Genomic DNA, 21,025 nt, shown 5'->3' on the forward strand with positions numbered 1-21,025 from the left:
TTCAGGAGAGGATTGTTTGGTAAATTGTGGCCAATCATTTCAGTAATCAGCTGCAGAGGTTTGACATTGCTGAAGGAGTCATGAATTATGTCTGACCTGGTTCTCAGACACCAGTTCAGCCTGGGTGTTTGGACGAAGGTAAGGCAGCTTTTTTCATGAGGCTTCAGCTCACGAAGTTTCAACTCTTGGGAACATTACAGTAAATTATCTGAGGTGCTGAGTCATTGCCTGCAGATCTTAAAGTAAAGCTAGATGGACTTGTATCTGGAGAGTCTACAGGTTCTGATTTGGTACGATCAAAGAAATTATTTTGGGGTGATTACCTCCTGCAAAGCCTCTCTCTGGCAGAACGTTACAATGCTTTATCATGTTTTAAGTTAAAAGTGTATCTGCTGAGGGAAAATGAGGCAGTTGGACAAATAATAGCTTAGAACCAAACTACATTCCTGGAGTGTAGGTGGTCAGCTTAGCTGTCTCAGCAATCAGCAACACTGTTCTCAAGTTTAATAAAATCACAGATTAGGGTTACTGACATGCAGGTCAGAGCAGAGATCTTGATTCCTTGCTAGTCCTTGACAGCAAGACTGCTGTAACTACAGCAGCAAATTCCCCAGAAGCAAACTTAAAACTCAGAATCTTTCCACTGGGATCCTATCATAAAAACAAAATACTAACAACACATTATTATTTTCAAAATATTCTTTTCAATGTAACTGTCCTCATATTCTATCAAATAGAACAATTCTATTTTGAACAAAGTAGTAGTTACTATGAAACTTTTAATAACTACTCTTAAAATACTAAAAATAAAACAGTAGTAATTAATCTTTATTTAAATGGTAATTTAATGTGCTAAGAAAGCCAAAAAATGAAACTAGTCATTAGCTCACAGTAAAGACTGCCAGAAGCTTCATTACTTATTAATAATGGAGAACACAATGTACTGAACCATTTCCCCTAACCCCAGAAGCTACTAGGAACTGAACTGCAAAAACTGACAATCCTAATAAACTGATTAAGCAGTATGATTTTCTTTATAGATATAATTACTGCATATAGTTTAGCTAAGTTTTCATTGTAATTTACACTGATCAAATCTCAAGTTTAAAAACAATGTGTCATAAAACGCCAGTAAAATACCCTTCCATTGGGCAATTGTTATGTATACTGGGACAATGGATTTAGTTACTCCTAATAAGCACAAAATTTCTATTATCAAGATTTTGCTTTACTGGCATCCTTGTTAGCAAAAAAATACTAACAATACTTAGGGAAAAAATATAAAAGAAAGCTTGCCAGTTAATTCCAGCTGATGACAACACTTTGTCTTCTTGATCAAGATTATAACTTACAGAAACCTTTTTCATTTCACCAAATTTCCAACAGGTGTTTAACAAATAAGAAAACCACTGGTCCTAAACCACTTAAGATCCAAAGAAAGCTGCAAATCATTGCATTGCTCCAGAGGTCTTTGAAAGAAAGCTGAAGTGACAGTAAATACTACTATTACTACTACTAACATAGCTTAAATGAGATAAGATACTGAAAGCAAACACCTATGGTGAAGCTGTTCTACAATACCACTGAATGGACATTAGAATTAAACAGTAATTTAGAATAATTTCATTTAGAAAAAAAAAAAAAATTTAACTAGCCTCTATTAAATTGATTCCTTCAATATAAGCTTAAAGAAAATCCCCTGGGGAAAAAAATGAGAAACCATTACCATAGCAGAATTTTGAAATAATTAATTGTCTCATAAGCTAACTGAAACAGCCATCTTTTATATTTGTCACTGAACTTACTGAAACTCACTAAATATTACCCTAGAACAAGAGCAATCAAAAACACTGAGCAAAAGTTTAAACGTTCTGTCATAAACTCTGTTCAAAATAGCAACAAAAAAATCTTGCAAAAATCTTGCAATATGAACTAGCAGATTATTAGAAGAGTTAAGTTCCAGGCAGATCCCTCTCACCAGGAAAACTTTTTTCCCATTTCTTCTATCCATCTGCTACCAGATGCAAGATTCAAAAGCTTCAGGAGTGAATGATTCACATTTCTCTTGCATAATGAAGTACAGATATCCAACACCTATCAAGCTCAACCACTGATACCAGTGAAAGCAAGTTGAGGAGGAAGATCAGGTAATTTCAGTTAATCTTATCAGTTCAGCTATGTCTCAGAAACATTATAAATATTAATATATATTAATGAATTATTGATATAAGAAAGACATAGAAAAATCATCCTAGAAGAGACATTACTATTTGAAACTCTTTTCTCAGAATTGCCATCTAGAGTCCTTCATCATCAAAGACATTGTCGCAATTATCTCCTGCACAGTTTTGGAAAGTCAAATGTGTTTGCTTTTGGGAAGGGATACTTTGATAAGGAGTTTTTCTTTTTGCAAATGCATATAAGCTGAAACATGAATATATGAACACTATATATGACTACTATATAATAGTTTCTATGTTACTATGAATGTTTCAAAGACCTGGTAACATTCCTACTTGTCCAACTGAAAGTGCACTAAAATGCACTGGAAGTACTGCTGTCTAATAATGGTCCACTTTGAGTAATAAATCTACACTGGCAGAGGACTGCAATGGTTTGGGGCATTCCTTAATGCACACATTTGGCAAAAAAGTGCTGTATCTTAATAGAATACGTAATACTTGGGATGTTTGCAAATGAACATGAGTGGGTAATTTATATAACAAGAAGGACCAATCTATCACACAGTGCGTAAAAGCATACTTGAACTAAAAGCTTATAGAGATTCTGCCTTATATATATTCAAGGGCCATATGTAGTTCACTGATCTTTTAACTGATGGGATCATTAGCAACAGCATATTAAACACCTGAAGAAATGCTGGGGGAAGAATGAAAGAAACCTGTGTCAACAGTTATGAAAGACCACTGTACATCTCCAGAGTACACAAACTTCTTTTTGCACCACCAACTCTCACTGTGAATTATTACTTCCTTTTTCTTTTTTTGGTGTTGAAGAGCTCTATAAACTTGTGGCACCATCACTCTATACCAGTTCCTCCTGTTGCCATGCAGCAAAAATCAATCTAGAATCTCAAGCAACCAGAGAGGAGCTTCAATTTCAAAAGCTTTTTGTCTTTGTTAACTACATGCCATTTCCCAGTTGAAGGTAATAATAATGCACACCAATCAGCTCACCACTGCAGCATTGCTTTTAGGACCAGAAGCAAAGCAGAGCAAAGCAAAGCAACAGTGTGCAAGCATACACCCATATATATATCCCTATAGCACCAAAATTAAGTTATATTTTACAGAGTACATCTTGTGGAATTCGCTTATTCAAACTTATCATTGTCATCTCCAGTAATTAAGTGGAGAATAGGTTTTGTTTTTTGAAAGCAGCAACTGAAATTTATTTTGATTATCCACTTAACCTATTCTGTGGCAAATGCAACATTTAGGATGAGACTACACCAGTGATATATTACCAGAAAGTCCAGTATTAACTTACTCAAATTAACTACATCAGGTACCATGTATAAAGAACTGCAGACAAAACAGAAAACCCAGTTGTGCCCATATCTTCGACACTATGCCATCCCCTACTCTTAAAAAAGCAACAATAGAAATACAGAAGGGTAGGTAAAACAAAAAATCAATTGGAGATACAGGTAGGATTTCAGGACTAGATTAATTAACTAGATTAAGTACCTGTGGTCTGGAGGATGCAAGATTGGGTAATGTGGAGGGGAAGATAAAGATCAGGAATAGAGAATGGCTGCTCATCACTTCTCTTGACACAAGGGATAGATTGAACCAAAAAGAATAATTTGGCAATAGATTTAAAAGATGTAAAATAATACCTTAACTCACAATGATAGTATGGCTTTGTACGTTGAAAATTTAGTGGAAAATCCCTCAAACACACTGAGGGAGGCAAGTCCAAGTGAGTCTATTAAGCAACAGGATGCAGATACCACTTACAGCAGAGAAGAGGATGCATGCAAATTGCAGGAAGCTGTCTGCATGCTTTGTCTTTATCCTGTTAGTGCCCTCTTTCCTAAGCATTTGCAAGTGGCCTGCCACTCAGTCCTGCAGCTGGATCCTGTACAACATGTCTGTCTTGTGAGCAGAAGGGTCTCTCCCTGGCCCAAAGTATTAGGAGGGGTACCACTGCTGACTGCAAGCAGCAGAAAACAAATGGGGTATTCACCTCTTCTCTCTCACTTCCACCCAGGGGACTTAAGCTCTTCTCAGTCATGGGAAAAACCTCCCATTTTGCTACTCAATATTCTTATAAGTGGATGGAGCAGGCAGAAACTGAGAATCTTTTAGAACAGGAGAACAGTTAACTTCTATAAAGCTTTTAAAGAAGCACTGTTCTGAAAGTATCAACAAAAGTATAGAAGAAGAATTTGTTTTTGAAGAAACTTCTACCAAGCTGTTTCATGCAAATAACATTTTAATTGTTTGGTTATTAGCCAAACTGAATAATACACACGTAGGAACTGGGGAGATGAGTGAAAGGGAAATAGGAAGATGAAAAGCATGCATTTCTTATTTTAAAATAATTTTAATACAGTACCAAAGTTTAACTTATAAAACGTATTTGCTAGATACAGCTTGGGAATACTGTTTAGTAACATAATTAGGGATGGCAGACGAACACATCTGAGTTTTAGAAATTAAGTTTCATTTTGATGTAAAACAAAAACAAGGTTTTTAACATTCTGAAGCACCAGCATATGCACATGATGGAGGGAACAATGCAGCCAAGAGTGCAGAATATGTAATAATTACAGGTATCATCTAGGGCATGGGAACACTTCAGCATTATAAAACAGATACCACATTTCCACATTGCTGTGTAATGGCTGACATGCTAATGCCTCCCTCTCTTTGTTCTAATGAAAATATCAATGACACTCATCAGAATCAGTCCATATATACTTGTAAAACATTTTTGTTTGCAAGTGACATGGCAATAACTAATTAGCAACTGGCAATTCGAAACATGAAGCTATTATAGTTCCACTGAAGAAAAAGAAACAATAAGTCATAAAAGACAAATTATTTTCCAGCAATTGTATGAGTCTTTCATAATAGATCTAATAATACTGGGAAAACAATCTGTGCTTTTTACTGCAGAGTCTGCAGATCCCTGTCAAGGATCACTTAAAGAACTACAGGGCTTCAAAAGTAGCTTTGCTTTGAAATGTCTCTGACAAGAAAACATTCTGGTAATTACACCAGAGTCAAAATTAATCAAAAGATAATTGGAAACACTAAACTTCTTTGACAAGTTAAGAGCACAGATTAAACCAAAAGCAAATCCAGAATATGGTAAACATAGCCAAACAGCACTATTTCCCATTGTTTTTCCTGAAGCTATATTGATAACTTGAAGTCCTGAAGTTCTCTAAATCATACAGAAGTGAAATAACTGAAATAACCCCCTCCCCCCCAGCTTATTAATCATACCTTAATTTGTGCAAATGGTCTGTCAAAGTTTCCAACATAAAGAAGACCAACATTCTGGGTGAGTAGCCTAAAAAATGAAAAGAATCTTTTAAGATATCACTTTATATCCGTAAGTTTTTTCTGCATCTGCAGTAATTGTTACCAAACCTTAGCAGGGCACCAATCTTCATCACGATAGCAAGAGCTACCCTTGCAAATCTGGTTACACAATTCTGTGTGAGCTACTATAAGAAAGGAAAATGCACATTAAAGATGGGTGCACACTAGTAATTCGTGTTTAAGTTGTAAGCAGGTCTTCAACAAAATAATTTCATAGGCTTCTTTGTGATGGATGCCACTGAGTAACATGGAAGAATGTCAGGTATGTGCCTTTTCTATTTATTAGAGACCATTAGAGACAAAGAGACAGCAAGAGAAAAGAATCGTAAACACACATTCAGAGCAGCAAGCCTAAGACTTAAAACAGATTAGGGCACATAAAAGTAGGCACAGTAATACAAAAATTACATCAACCAGAGAATCTCTGTAATATTGCCTAATGGTTTGCTGAATAAACAGATACAGCTTGTTCATGCTGTTCTCTTCAAGTCTTAATAAAGTTGTTGCGTACTTTATATCACCAAGGATCCAGAGGGACAGTGGATAAGTTGTCTCAAATGCCTGTTCATACTTCTGGAAAAGAGTTTGATTTCTGCAGATACTGTGCAAGTCAATGCTATCAGTACATAAATTCCAACTTCCAGAGGAGCATTAGGGCACTGCTGTAACAAACAGGCTGACAAGAACATCACTGGCCAGCAAAAAGGGCAGGAGAGCAGTGTTCTGTTCTGACTTCATAATTACAATGTTCCTCTTGCTAAGCAAGGGCCCAGAAATCATTCCCTCCATTTTAGAGCCTCATAAGCATTGCACTGAAATACAGGTTCTTCATAATAATGAGAACTTTTTTGATTACAAAACCTGGAAAGAGTTTCTGTTTTGATTATAAGGGACATTGAAAACCCATCATACTCCTCAGTAGCTCCAAATTTTCATTAAGTGTTTGCTATTTTATATTTTCCTTCAATTTTGCATTCCATTCCCTCTAGCAATAAGGCCTCATGCACGAATTAAATTAAATAGCCAGAAATAAGTACAAATGTAGACATCACTCAGCTTAAGCAATGACACTGAGGTGTCTCTTTCTTACATTATTAAGCATACATAAATATATATATATATATATATACACACACACACACACACACTTATAATTCATACAGAGATTTTTTTTTTTAGTAACTAAGCCACCTGTCATTTTCAAGTCATTTCTCACTATTGTCAGGCCTGTTTTCATAAACAAAAGAAAACAGAAACTTAGATAGCAGTAAATAATTTTGGGCCCACAGACTATACATACCTTAGTAGGATCTTGATTCTTCCCAGTTCTGACAACAATATGATATATACGACCTTAAACTTGTTCATCAACAGTGGGAATTGATGGAACTCAGCAAAATTATGAAGTCAAAACATTCACACACATGAAACAGTTAAGTAAGAAGAGGTGTTGAACTATCACTCTTCAAATAACTTTCCATAATTAGATATGGTATATAAAAATTTCCAGTGCACTGACAGAAATACCCAAAAAAAAAAAAACATCAGTAAGGACAGGACCACATCAGCCACAGTACAGACAGGCAAGTGGACTCCTCCCTTTCCCTATCAGTGTGCCAGTCTCCATCAGGAAGACTTGTATTGTTAGGCATTGGTTTAGCAATGGTATATATAAGTCAAGATAAGCATATTGAGCTCATTTTCAGCCACAGTAAATCAAATTTATTCAGAACTCAGGTGTCTGGAACTGGAAAATCCAGTATATTGAGCTAACTTTGTCCTAGAGCGATATAGCAAAATCAGAAAATATTTAATGGTTTTCTAAATTGAAAGAAATATATGGGAAGTAATCAGCAAAGAAGGTTTTAAGAGGTTACAAAAAGAATTCAAGGTAGGACATCATATTGCAGAGGGAGGAACCTTAAAGCAACAAAGTCTTCTTACAAAGAACTGCACATAATTATCATAAGACAGAAAAGACAACCCACTAGCTGTTTTTCTAGTAAGGGACCATAAAAAAGAGAAGACATTCAGTGTGGCAATTCCCATGTGGTTATTCTTCACATTTTCTTTACCAGATAAAAATGTAGGACTATTAAAAATCGAAGTCTTTAGTTAGAAGTAACAAACATCCAGGGAACCTTAAGATTGGTCTTTCCAAAAGACTGCCCAGCTGTCTACACAGTTTTAAGATGGTATCACTGATGTATGCTCCAAATGAACTGCAAGACTTGACTTCCTTAATAAGATTGATACTGACACAGTACAAGCTGATTACTATTCATTCATCTTTCACTGCCTCTGCTAAAAAGTAATTTACTTACAACTTTTTAGTTGTACTCATATGGCACTTCAAAAAGCAATGTTAATGCAATGTTAGGAAAATGTTTAGGGAACGGAGTTATTTGTAGCTCTCCCTTCCTTAAAGAAGAGGTTACATTCTGTATTTCTCTAGTTTACACATTCCTACTGAGTTCTGTAGTTCCAAATTATATCACCAACATGTAATCAGTTTCCATTTAAGAACTCAAGAAGGTTGAAACGAGCACCCCAATATGATCAAATTTAATGTTCTGAAATAGCCATAGTTTATGCCCCTAAATGGTCTGAGCAATTAAAAAAATACCAAATCTCATCACTAGTCTAAGCTCTTTGGGTCTTTCTTTTAAGCATAATCTCTGTATTTCAGAGGCAGAGCTCACACAGAAGAGCCTGGAGAGGTAAGCAGGCTGTGACAGGAGTCCCCACTGAGGCTCTGAGTAAGCCAAGTTAGTGCAAGAGTGTCACTATCTCCTCAGCAGCCACCAGTGGCAGCACCAAAAAGCCACGTGCCATTGAGGAGACGGGTGAGAGAGAGGAGTATGTGCCAAACTCCATCTCACCTGGAGAAACTCATCACAACCAACCTCTAAATAACATTTAGATGTACCTCCCACCAGTCAGAAAGTTCAAACTATGCATAGCTGGTTTTGGAGTTCTTCACCACAATACCAGGGGGTACTTAAAAGTACTTAAAAGTACCTAAAATTAACTTTCTATTATAAGCATCAATGTATCTAAATCGATACAGATATTCTCTCCTAATACTTTCAGCTAACTATCCTTTGATTTTATAGGCTTCTCAATGGTAATCAGGGTTGGCATGTAAGCACTTATATGCCAAAGCTGTCTTTTAAATGTCACTATTTCTTATGTAGTTTAACAGTTGCACAGTTCTGCTCTTGAAACACCATCAGCAGTACTCAACACCAAACCCTGATAAAAGTTGGGCATCACTTGTAATTTGCCAAAATCGATACCAGGCGATGAAACAGTGATGACAGTTTCACAGCACAATTATTACCTTTGAATGTCACTTCAAATAACTACCTTAAAATTATGAGAAACAATCATCAAAAATATGAATGCTTACTGGCACTTCAACACATATTCATTTTTATTGAAGAATATGTAGCAATATACAAAGTCGCCTACCTTACAGACTGTCTTATTTTATTTGGAGTCTTCTCCATTCAATACATTATCCATACAATTCCCATTTTTTTCTGTACATTGAAGGAAAGAAACACCACTCCAAGAAACAGTAGTTCTTTAAGATGTGCTGTCCATATGTTACACAATACTCCATGCTTTTCTCTCCTATACACCCAAGTGAGCAGACCTCTAGCCCAATATGCCTGTTAGGGCTGCAGAATTATATTTCAATGCAAACTACAAAAAAACCCCCAAGTGTCAGGACAAACCATTTCAGAGATTTGACAATATAAAATCAAGGTCTTAAAGGCCCTTCCAGTACCAAGAAAATGTTGCTAAATAGTTATCACTAAATTTCCCTAGATTTGGTCTTTTCTGGGATATAAATGCACACAATGTTTTCAAAATCCAAGCTGCAGGAGCCAGGTACTGCTGTTTGCGGGGGAAGTTGACCATAGGAGTAGGCATGGTCAGGCCAGGTGATCCAAAAAGTGTGGTGGCAACAGTGATGGTGGTTAATGCAAATAAACACAGGACACGACTAAGAGCTTGGGTAAAAAGAAACTTGGAGTAAGTCACTGTTGGGACGGCGGGGGATGTAGAACACAAGGGATGAGAAAGGTATAAAGAGTGAAAAATCAGCCCTGTGGGTTGGAAAGCACTGGGGTAGAGCTCTGGACTGGAGACCAAGGGTTTAGAATGGGAGCAGCAGAAACTCATTTACCACAGAGCTCATCCTCCCTGAGCATAGCTGACCTTGCCTGGGGGCTGGGACATCGCCAGTACTATTGCCTCTTTCCTGTTGCCTTTGGCCACGGGAAGCAGAGTGACCCATGACTGTGGACTTTATGAGGGCAGCACGTTTCAAAGAAGCCGGATCATTTCCTGTTCTCCACACAGTCTGTTCCTGCTAACTTACTAATACATGATGACTTACATGATACTTAATACATGACACTTACTAATACAAGATGAAGGTGAATTACCCTTTCAGTACCTAAAGGGGGAAGGCAGTAACAGAGCTGGAGAGGAACTTTTTACAAGGGCCTGTCATGACAGGACAAAGGGAAATGGCTTTAAATTGAAACAAGGCAGGTTTAGATAAGGTATTAGGAAGAAATTCTTTCCTATGGGGGTGGTGAGACACTGGAACAGGTTGCTCAGAGCAGCAATCCATCCCTGGAAGTGTTCAAGACTAGGGTGGATAGGGTTTTGAGCCACCTGGTCTAGTGGGTGGTGTCCCTACACATGGCAGGGGGTTAGAACTTGATGATCTTGAAGGTTCCTTTCAACCCAAACCATTCTGTGATTTCAAGATAATACTGACAAAATTCAGGCACTGCTCACCAAGCCACCAGTGCTCCAGCCATTAAGTAGTATTTTGTGAAGGCAGAAAAGCAGGTGCCAAAGAGTTCCTTCATATCTTTTTGGAAGGTGTACCTTGAGGACACCCCACTACAGCTTGATTTGTACCCCAAATGCCCACCCCTTCAGACTCAAAAGCTGCCTTGAAAATCCACTCAGGTTATCAAACAGGACCACCCAAACTAGAGCTGAACACATTAACTCATGTGTATGAGGGGTTCATACACAAAGCAGTTGTGAGTTTCCCTCTAGGCTACCTAGTGCTGCTGTGCAGATCATGGAAGGGGGCTTCCAGAAAGGAGGAGAATATAAGGAGCACATGGTTCCATAAAGGAGCAGAGAAATAAAGGTGCAGGGAGGAGCCAGGAGCCGCTAACTCTCACAGGAGCAAGTTACTGCAGATTAGCTGAACACGGTAATTTGCTCCTGTGCGAGGCAGCAGCTCCTGCGCTTGCTCTGGAGGGTGCAAGAATGGTGCCACACTGTGCAGGAACACAGACAGACCTGCAGCTCTAGCCAAGAGCACAGGGTTCAGACAGGCTTGGAAAGCAGGGAATATGGAGTGAAAAACACAGTGTGTGCAGCAGGAGGGCTGAAAAGAGGTAATTGGCACTAGAAAGGTGGAATGCATAGAAGGAAAATGACGACCAATGAACAAGCATATGGCTTGGGGAGCCTGGTTTCTCAGGAATAAAGCTGCCCTGCAACAGGCAGTGGAGGGGACAGAGCTACCCACAGCAATGCTTGTTACTCACTAGCCCTAGGAAACAGAACATTCAACTTCTTCCTTACATTTCAACAAAAGTGCTCACGAAATCCCAGAACTGATGACAATTTATCAAATAATGTCTTGCAGTATTTTATTAGGCAATTGTAAAATTTAACTTGACAAACATTATGTTTGAAGAGTAGCTCATTGCTCCACATAAGTCAAGTAGTTTGATACTTTATTTCTGTTTATGCTTGATTGTTGCCTGTTTCGCCAATCACCGGGAGCACCTGACCCTGGATGAGTTTCATTCTAGATAAGTTTGTGTTTGTTTTTAGGAGCTTGGTAAATGCTATAGTCTGCCACCAAAGCTTTGTTGGACCTAATAATACTTCACTGTTGTATTTTATAACCACAAATGTATTTGAGGGCATTCAAAACAGCAGAAACTTCCAAAACTCATCTTGATACTGTGCATCTTGATACTGTCTGTCTCTGCTTGTAATGACAGCACGGATGGAATTGACTGCTTTCTGCAAAGGATGAGAAACAGCTTCTGCTGTGGTCTGCTCTCTTATCTGAAAGAACCCTCTCCAGATCAGACAGGTTTTCTTCTGGTTTATATGAACAGTGGATTAATACCTGAAACATCCTTGGTGTCTGCCTGGAGGGATCTCGCTCTATCACAAATTATTAAAGAGGAATTCCACTGATGAGATGATGAGATAAAGGAATTAAAATGCATAGATTAATTCCACTCTACAGTCAGTACAGTCACTGGTGCTGGGAACTGATGTAACAACTTCATCGTTCATATGCTGTGGGCAGATTTGCACTCAGCACAGAGGTTGGTAGTAAAAAGACTTCAATCCTGAGAAGATGTGTGCCAAGACTGGAATAGCTGTGAAGCAAAATGGAAAGAAAAAAATATCCTGACACTCAGTTGGGTTATTGACCTTTCTGCACATCTGCATCTTTATTGCTGAGACCACCTCAGTGTACACAGCCATAGCTGATTAAGGCCAAAAATGCAATACAACCTGTTTTGAATATAAATTGCAAAGTCAGAATAAAATTTTAGAAAAAACTCTGTGACAACATTCAGTCTAAACTCCCATATTTAAAATAGCTGTATAATGGGGATTAATATTCGTTATGAATGTTTTATGTTTAATTTTAAAATGCATCTTTTGTGTGATAAGTATACACAAATGCTATACTGACATGCTCTGTATGTGCTTTTAACTGTCTCTGAAAGTAACTCTGGATGCATTTGCACATTTTGGGTAGACATGACTATCAGAAGTCCTGAACACAGATGAACAGCCCTGACAACAGAAGTAACAACTTTGTAAGTTAAGTTACTGTAATTTCAAACACTGCTTGAACATTCTTCATGGGTAACTTTGAGGATAAAGGTACCTTTCATACATAATGTTATAAATTTTGTATTCAATTGTACAAAGAAATTATTCCACTATGTCATTATTGCTCATGATGACCCGAGCACAAATACAGCATTATGACACAGCAGAAAGGACACCATGATCATGTGATGAAGTTGATGTCTTTTACAAATACAATAAATATTCTGCCTTGATCCTGTGCTCACTTAAACTTGGAGGGAAAACTGCACTATGCAGCAATATAATAACCATAGAAAGAGAAGCAGCTTCCTAAATAGTTTCTTGAAGAATCACTTGAATTCTACTACAGTGACATTCCAATTATATTTTGCTTCTTCCTTATGACAATCATTTCCTATTGGTTTAAAACTCTAATATGTATTTTCTACGGATATAAAAACAAGAAAAAATCAGAAAAGAATGAACAGAGAATTATGAAAAATGATGTTAGGGTCAAAAGCATTAACTTCTAATATTTAATTTTTTAAGATCATTATTTCATTAATGTAACTCACTGACTATTGTAAGAGTAACATGGTGAAAATACTGCACTAGGTATTTTAAATATATAAATATTTTTTTAAATATTGAAAAAGAAATATTTAAAACCAGCAATATTTTAAAATATATCAAAGGATCCAATACAAGTTCTGAAAAAGGCTAATAACAGTGCCTGTAAATTTAAATTGGCATGCATATATGGTCTGCAAACAACATGCATTTCATCTTTTTCTGGAGGTAGAGAGTCAAGAACTTGACAGTTCCACAGAAGCAGTGCATGCAGAACAAGGACAATGGCAGCACACAGGCTTCACAGGTGAGACAGAAGAGCTGTCTCCTGCTTTCCACAGTGCATTTACAAACCACCTGTCTGGGCTACGAAAATATTTTAACAGAAGTTGTTACTCATCAGTCAAGTAAGAAAACATTTTTTTTGTGGACAAATATAAGCTATTCTAGTATAATCATCATGGTTAGGAATAGGCAAATAGAGTGTATACCTGATTTAGGACATTCTTCAAATAAGAGAACAAACTCAAGAAAGTTATGAGGGAACTGAAAGAGATATTATGCACTGCCACTTACAAAGTAAAAATGCAAAAATCCCTGGGTTAGAACATGAGGGGGAAAAAGGTTGGGAAGGAATCCATTAAAGTGCAAAAAAAAGAAACCATAAAGAATTTTATAATGCTAAATTAATCTCTACAAGAAACAACCCTGCAGAAATGTAAGTAAGCCTCTTTCATTCCATGAATTCTGAATTTGCAGAATAGTCCAAGCCAAGTTAACAGTGACTGCAATTAACATAGAAGTGTATTCCAAACAATATTCCCAGGGGAAAACGCAGTGGGTAGCACAAACTACAGACTTGAATTTAACACCCTCAGCCCTCCCACAACAGTACTACAATAGCATGTGCCATTTGTCATATTAATAAGCATGGTGCTTTCAAGCACATGCAACTCAGGCAACAATATCAACGTTATGTGCTAATTGCCCTCCGAGCTCTTATGTGTGGTACTTGAAAGGCTTCACTGCACTACCTCACTCCCCACAGTAAATCACTACCTGTCACTGACTATTGATAATGGGAATCTTGGCAGTAACTGATCCCTGAAAGACATACTTCCACTGAACAATGTCACCACTGTTATATACCAAATGAAATAAAAATTACATTTAGAGGGATTGAAACTGCAAAATGAAGTGACCTCATATCTGAGGTAATGGTGATTCTAGACCATCAAAAAGAATAAACTGATGAATATGAAGGTTTACTTTCAATTAGTAGGGTTTAATTTGCACCAATTTTTGAGAAAGTGTTTGGCTGTAGTGGGGGGTATTTTGGAAGCGGGGGGGGGGGAATGGGAGTATTTATATACAAAATTCCTAAAGACAGGAAGATTTTATCAAGGCATATCTGTGCATTTGATAAATAAAACCCCAATATCAGATGTTTCCAAACAGCACTTCTTTTTGTTTGCTGCATTTATGTCTAGTGGTGATAATATTTTAATCTTTGTCCAAAGCATGTTTGGCTTTGTTTTACAGGCAAATAACATAAAGAAGCATTTTGACTACATTTACATATAACCTATCCATAAAAAACAGAAAGGAAAACTAAGTAGAAACAAAAAGTACCTATTAAATAATCATGCCCATTCCTCCACCAATGGAATATTACTCCCTGTAGTATAATGAGCAATTTGGCCAGGCTGGCCATAAATTATCTGGAAAATGAGGCTGCTTGCCTTTTCCTTTGGGAGGTTATTACGTAGTTCAAGAGATTTCACTATTAGAATCTATTTCTGATCATAAACATCAATTTTTCTTTCTGAATACCATCCCTTTCATCTCCCTGAAATATAGGACAGGAGTTAGGAACTATTCCCAATTTGCTGAAAGAGCTGCCTGACACTGGCTGTGATGCAACTCTGCCCAGATTTATCCATGTATCACAAAGCAAGAGCACTCACACAGCTCTGTAGTGGCCTCACTGGAACACCATAAATCCACATTCTAGTCTATGACCCCAGAGGGTCCTTTCACCTTGGCCATCTTTCAAAATATAACAGACACCACAATACAGCAAATTCAACTACCAGAATTAAGTGAAGAATTGATACCACAATGTAAAGGTTTGTATCACGAGACTTCAATAAAATACGAAGTCTCATTACAATTTTAAAGTCCAAACAAAATAATTTTCAGTGTTTCAAGAGCTACTTAAGAAAAACCAATTTCTAACAACAAGTAAGATATAGAAGAAATAAATGAGGTAATGAAAAAAAAATCTCAAGCATAGCCAAAGTAGAAAACTGGTAAAAAAAATAATGTGGAAATACAGGATCATGTGAAAATACAGGAAACAACCAAGAAAGATAGGCAGACTGAAGAGGTTGAAAAGGTAGTGCATCTGTTTGTACCCACTAAAGAATATAAAGGCATTTAGTCAGGAACATGGGGTTTTTTAGTCACCAAAATAAAATCCCTGCAGAAAAGGGAGGTACTAAAAGGAAAGCTCTGGAGTTATATTGATAATCAAGGTGAAACAATCACCAAATTCTGACAATTTTTTAATACACAGTGTCTGAATTTTAAAAAAATCCAGGTCAATCCTACACACAGAAATAGGGTATTTTCTGCAAACCTCCCAGAGCCCTACCCTTTAGCACAGCATTGTTCAGCACACCTACCTTGGCCACGCATGGCAGCGCTACTTAGGAGGTTGCACATCCCCTGCACTCACACTGTGGCTGCATCTGCCTCTCTTTTGATCATTTTAATGAAAGAGTGCTTGAAAAGTAGTGGGGGACAGGAGAGGCAGCACACTGACATAATGGATTGAGACTGCCAAAAGGCATCTGCTACACTCTTATTCTGTACTAATTTATTTTTAAAAGACCATAAAACTAGGCAGTAAGTACTTCTATATGGAAGACACTTCTTACTGTTAAGGACCAAATCCTGATTGCGATTGGACAGGCAGAAAAAATGGTCAGTTTCCATCTTGGCAAATGCCAAGTGACTACTCCATTTATACAACAGAGATTAATATATTTACTAGTAATCAGAAAAAGATATGTCTGCTGATGAAGCAAGTTATGAAGCAATAGCTAGCAACTTTAGCCAGATTACAAAGTTCATCACTTTGAAAGGAAGCTGATGTTGTACTTAGTATCACTCATACCACCTCAGCATTACTTTCCTCTGAAGTGAATGATGTGTGCCCTTTTGTGTATGAATGAGGGAAAGGTACTTACACCATTTAACTAAGGGATGTATCATAATGTGAATGAGCCTGTCAGCTAGAATTCTGTTATTTTATAACATGTAAAGGGTTGACTTCAAAGCTCACTGAATTTTCTTTCCATGTGAAGTTTTGTCATTCCTTTGTTCTTGGTCTTTCTAATGAAAAAAAAACCAAAACCAAACAAAAATCCTGCACACACCAAAAAAAAAAAAAACAAAAAACACCCCCCTAACCTCCAGACTTTTGTCCTGCACAACTATTCTTAATTGTAAGAACAGAGCTGGAAATTTGAATACGCTGCAATTGTAACAGGTTGTTACTACTGAAAAACCATGACAAAGAACTGGCAGGGAAGTTAGGATGGGGTGATCTCATCTGGCTATAATTTACCTCATTCTGCCCTTCATTTGGCAGCACAGATGCTCCAACAGTTTTCTGGTTTTCCCAGTGCCCTGCATGCCACACCAGTGGTAGCAAGACCTGGTACCCTGAGTAAAGCAGCATGCTTTTCAGAATGCAAGGCAAACCAAAGACTGACCGAGTGATCTGTATTTAATTCTTGTAAGAAAAGAACAAGGAGTCATTGAATTAGTCCAATTGAGTGAGAATTCAAATATGATAAATATTTAAACACATAATAAAACTGGAACTCATAGATGCTGCTCTGGTGCACAAGAGAAACAGAGATTTGACATGCATGTGCATAATAAAAACGGGTAGAAGACTAAAATTTTTCCCTTAAAATAAAACAGAGAATACAAAATTCACCTGTCCATACTAACCAGAGATATAATCAGTATGAAAATTTCCATCTTCTTGTTAAAGATCCTCCATGGGAAGAGCACCCTTAGCCATATGTATGCACACAGCCAGATCACTCCAACTGATTTCTTTTCCTTCCTGTTTCTCCACATCACTTTAATCATTTATTAAAAAGAAATACTTTATTAATTAATCATGCACAACCAGAAAAATTATTGAATTACAGTCTACAAACCTTTTAGGTATGGGTTCATGGGGGACTATGCAGATTGCAATCCCAAGGTGAAGCCTGTAATGAACAACGAATTGTTTGTTTGGAATATAGGATATGGACCCAGCTGCCACTCTATCCAGACCCAAGTGCCACCAGCAGAATGCTTGAACAGCCATCTGCTGCAAACAAACCTACCACCCAAAATAAGGTAGGAAGGCTGTCAGAGACCTCATGAACACTACTGAATGCTTCATTCACGCTCATTACTGAAACCTTTACGGATGGTGCAAGATTTAGTTCCTCTGTCAATTATAAAATTAAATCCCTCAGCATAGTCATACACAAACTTGTAAATGAAATTTCTTTCATAGAAATTCTTCAGGTAGTAAGAGACATAAATATAGTATTCTACATTCTGAAATATTAAGAAATGTAGCCTTCCTGGGTGTGACAAAATAAAGGACTATCTTGCAATATCAACTAACAACACTGTGATACTCATTATTGCATCCATAATCTACAAGGCATTTGCAGGAAAGCTGCCCTGTGATTCTAGTGTGCTACCCTTAAAAAAAAATTAAAAAAAAATATTTGTATCATGACCCATAAGGCTCCTTTCTCTATAAGGGAAATCACTCCTCTGTATAAGGGTGTTCTGCTTCACCTCAGAAGTGCCACATCCTCTTCCCCTTTATCCATTTCTCTATCTTTCCTGTATTTCTCACTCTAATGTTCAGCTGCCCCTTGGTTTTGTTTTCTATAGACTTCTAAAGATGGCTATGTCCTCTCAATACATTCCATCCCTCTTTTACCTTTTACCCCAACTCCCATAATTAGAGGGGAAGTGTACTTTTATCAGAGCCACCAGGAGGGGAGTGGAAATGCACTGGGACGAAGGCAGCTTGAACAATGCTAAGAAATGGAAGGCAGACAGGATTAGGCACAAAACAACCCTTCTGAGATGCCTCTGCTCCACACACAGCTCCAAGGTTCACAGCTACTGTTCCAGGTTCTCCTGACCAGCCTTGGTCTCACTGCGTTTTAAACCTGAGGCAGCTACCAAACCAACATAGGGCTCCCTCCTTCCCAGGCACTTGGCACATGGTCACATCTGAATTCACACCCTGAGAAGTCCTATGCAGCCAGACCCACCTCCCTGTGTGAGGAAGAGGACCAGGAAGCTCCATCTTAAGGAGCTGCCTCTAGAAAATTTTTTGTCCAATACAACCATTTTGCAAGCTCTTCATATGCTATCAGTATTCTTCTTTTCCAGTGCCAGCTTTTTAGACTTTGTTTAAAATTATTATTCAATTTTGTGACACACTCTCTAAAAAGTCAAATAAGCTGAAGTCTGTGTGATAAGCAACTTGCAGAAATGTATCTTTTCTATAAACTGTGGGGGGGAAAAATTGAATTCTTTATTACAATTTCTGTGTTATTATTACAGAAAGAGAGCATCTTTTCATTTACTGCACTGAATGATTAATTTTTATTATGTAGGGCACAAGTGAAGGAGCAATTATGATTAAATGCAAACTGCACAGGACAAAAAATTGATTACTTCCAGACCCTGGTTGATAACCACTGATTTAACTGGTATCAGGATGACCTGCTTTGTCTCTTCTTCCACATCTTTTTGAGAAGATTTATGTAATGTAAATTATTAAGTTATTAATTAACAAATGTACAGTAAAGCAGGGGCATTTTTTCCATTTTGCAGTCTGCCTCCAATACATAATTTTTTTACTCCAAGCAATTTTGCATGTCCTCTTAGACTATCATTTACCCTTGCTAAAAAAAGCTTGCCTAAAAAATTAGCGCAATCTGGTTCAGTATATTTTGGTTTTCCAAGTAGAAATCCTCATGGTGGTTTTTAAGGTACCTGCATGGATAATAAGCCTTTTAAAATAATATAGCTAACTGCAATTATCTACTAGTATTACAGAAAAAAAAATCACAATGTTCATTATAAAAATTGTGAACTTAATTCAGGTTTGATTTAATGTAGGACAGTCTCTATGAAAAAGTAGTATGTTTTCTTAGGCTAAGCAATACAGCCAGAAAAAACAAGGATGGAGCATGCAAGTTAATCTCAAGTATGAAGAAAGACTTTGATGTCTAGAAATTTGGCTATTTTTTAATATATCTATGATAAGCATAACAAAACATAAGCAATTGGCTTTCCCTATATACCAGCAACATCTTCAGACCATCAAAGAGAAAAACTTATCAATCGGCATACAGGAATGAAATTTCAGCAATTTCATGGAAATTCTATGCATTTTAACCAGGACTTTAATCACTTTGGAGTAGTTATAGCAAAAAAAAGATAATCACCTTTACTGGTAAACCAACCCTGAAGACTCACATGCAAATATGGATGAGAGAAGTAAAGGAAAATGAATAAAACTTCAGCAGGAACACAAAATTCAGTCTATCTGGGAACAGTGACACAGTAATGAGAAGGCACAGAAGAGAGAAAAGGGCAGACTGGTAGAGCACACATTACTGTTATAGATGGTGGGAAAGCTACATTTTAACACACCCCTGCTGTCAAGTTTTATATCAGCTAGGAAACCCAAGAGCTGAGTGTCTCATATCTTCTTTTACAACCTTGTTTCTTAAAAGAAGTGCAATTTAGGAGTGGTCAAAGTTGTTCTGTTTACTCAGCTACTAGACAGATCTGTGCTCTGGTTCTGTGCTCTGTCCCAGCACAGCCCCTGGGGTCAACTCTTTGTGGAAGAATTCCACTTCTTATGGACATTCCTCTGCTACATGTTACAAGCACAGATTAGCGACAACGGGATTACACTGACAGTTCCTGCAAATCTACTTTTTTTTGTCTAAATATTTAATTCCAAATTCAAAATATTGCTTCAATTTTTCACACCTGACATTTACACTGGAAGAAGTCTTATCCATGATCAATTTAAAATGCGCAGAAAAATAATTACCTCTAAGTTGATGTTACATGGAAACACATTCCTGAAGCAGTAAAAGAATATCAATCAGACAACAACTAATACAAATACTGCAAAACAAGTTTCAATTGTTCCTTCAGAGAAATCTTTATCACTCTTTTTTTGAAGTTACATTCAACACTACCTTGTTATTATGGCAGAGAAAATTTACTATCAGAGAGCAAACAGGCATTTCATTCAGATATAAATCACTCAAAGCTAAAACAGAAGATGATTACTGTATTTGACATTTGAAAACTAAAAGAAAGGAAAATTAAATTGTTTTCCTTAAGATCAGAATGTAAGAAGGGGTTTTGGAGAAGCTAGAGAATTCTTTTTCATTAAGTTGTTATGAAGACGACCAGGCTAAAATAGTCTGGGGGAGGCAAGAGTGTTCACCCTTATATTTGAGACCTTGAAATAATTTTGCAACTCTCAACTTTCTCAAGCTTGCACACATAGTACAAGCAGATTTTCTGCAACTTTCTCAATATCTCAGCCAGTTCTGCAAAGTTAGTCTGTCTGTACTGCAGTTGAAATGAAGGTTACTCTTCTCCTCACTATACCTTCACTTTCTCCACTTTCAAGAAATCCCACCTTTGTCTAAGTTTATCAGTGGTCTTGCCTTATATAAAAAACTGGTTAGTATCTACAGAAACTCAGAGTTATGGGGATTGGGATGTTCTCACTGTTAGTTTTGTTTACTTGTCTCAAACTTGAGTAGAAAGCTATCACAGGTACCAACAAATAAGTAATAGATTACCTCAAATGAGGGTAGAGAAGGAAGATCACTAGAATTAGG

At 37.2% G+C, this 21,025-nt stretch overlaps 1 protein-coding gene across 2 annotated transcripts in view; it reads right to left on the bottom strand.

Annotated features, from left to right (window-relative positions):
• Positions 1-21,025, bottom strand: part of RNGTT (RNA guanylyltransferase and 5'-phosphatase) — a 170,980-nt gene that overhangs the window by 28,507 nt on the left and 121,448 nt on the right. For both annotated transcript variants that reach the window (XM_041480417.1, XM_041480416.1), the window contains one exon: positions 5,481-5,547. In XM_041480417.1, coding sequence (XP_041336351.1) covers positions 5,481-5,547 — 67 coding nt within the window. The remainder of the gene's footprint in view (positions 1-5,480; positions 5,548-21,025) is intronic.

The sequence above is a fragment of the Pyrgilauda ruficollis genome, unplaced genomic scaffold (genome assembly GCF_017590135.1).
Source record: "Pyrgilauda ruficollis isolate IOZ18807 unplaced genomic scaffold, ASM1759013v1 scaffold51, whole genome shotgun sequence".
Classification (NCBI taxonomy): Eukaryota; Metazoa; Chordata; class Aves; order Passeriformes; family Passeridae; genus Pyrgilauda; species Pyrgilauda ruficollis.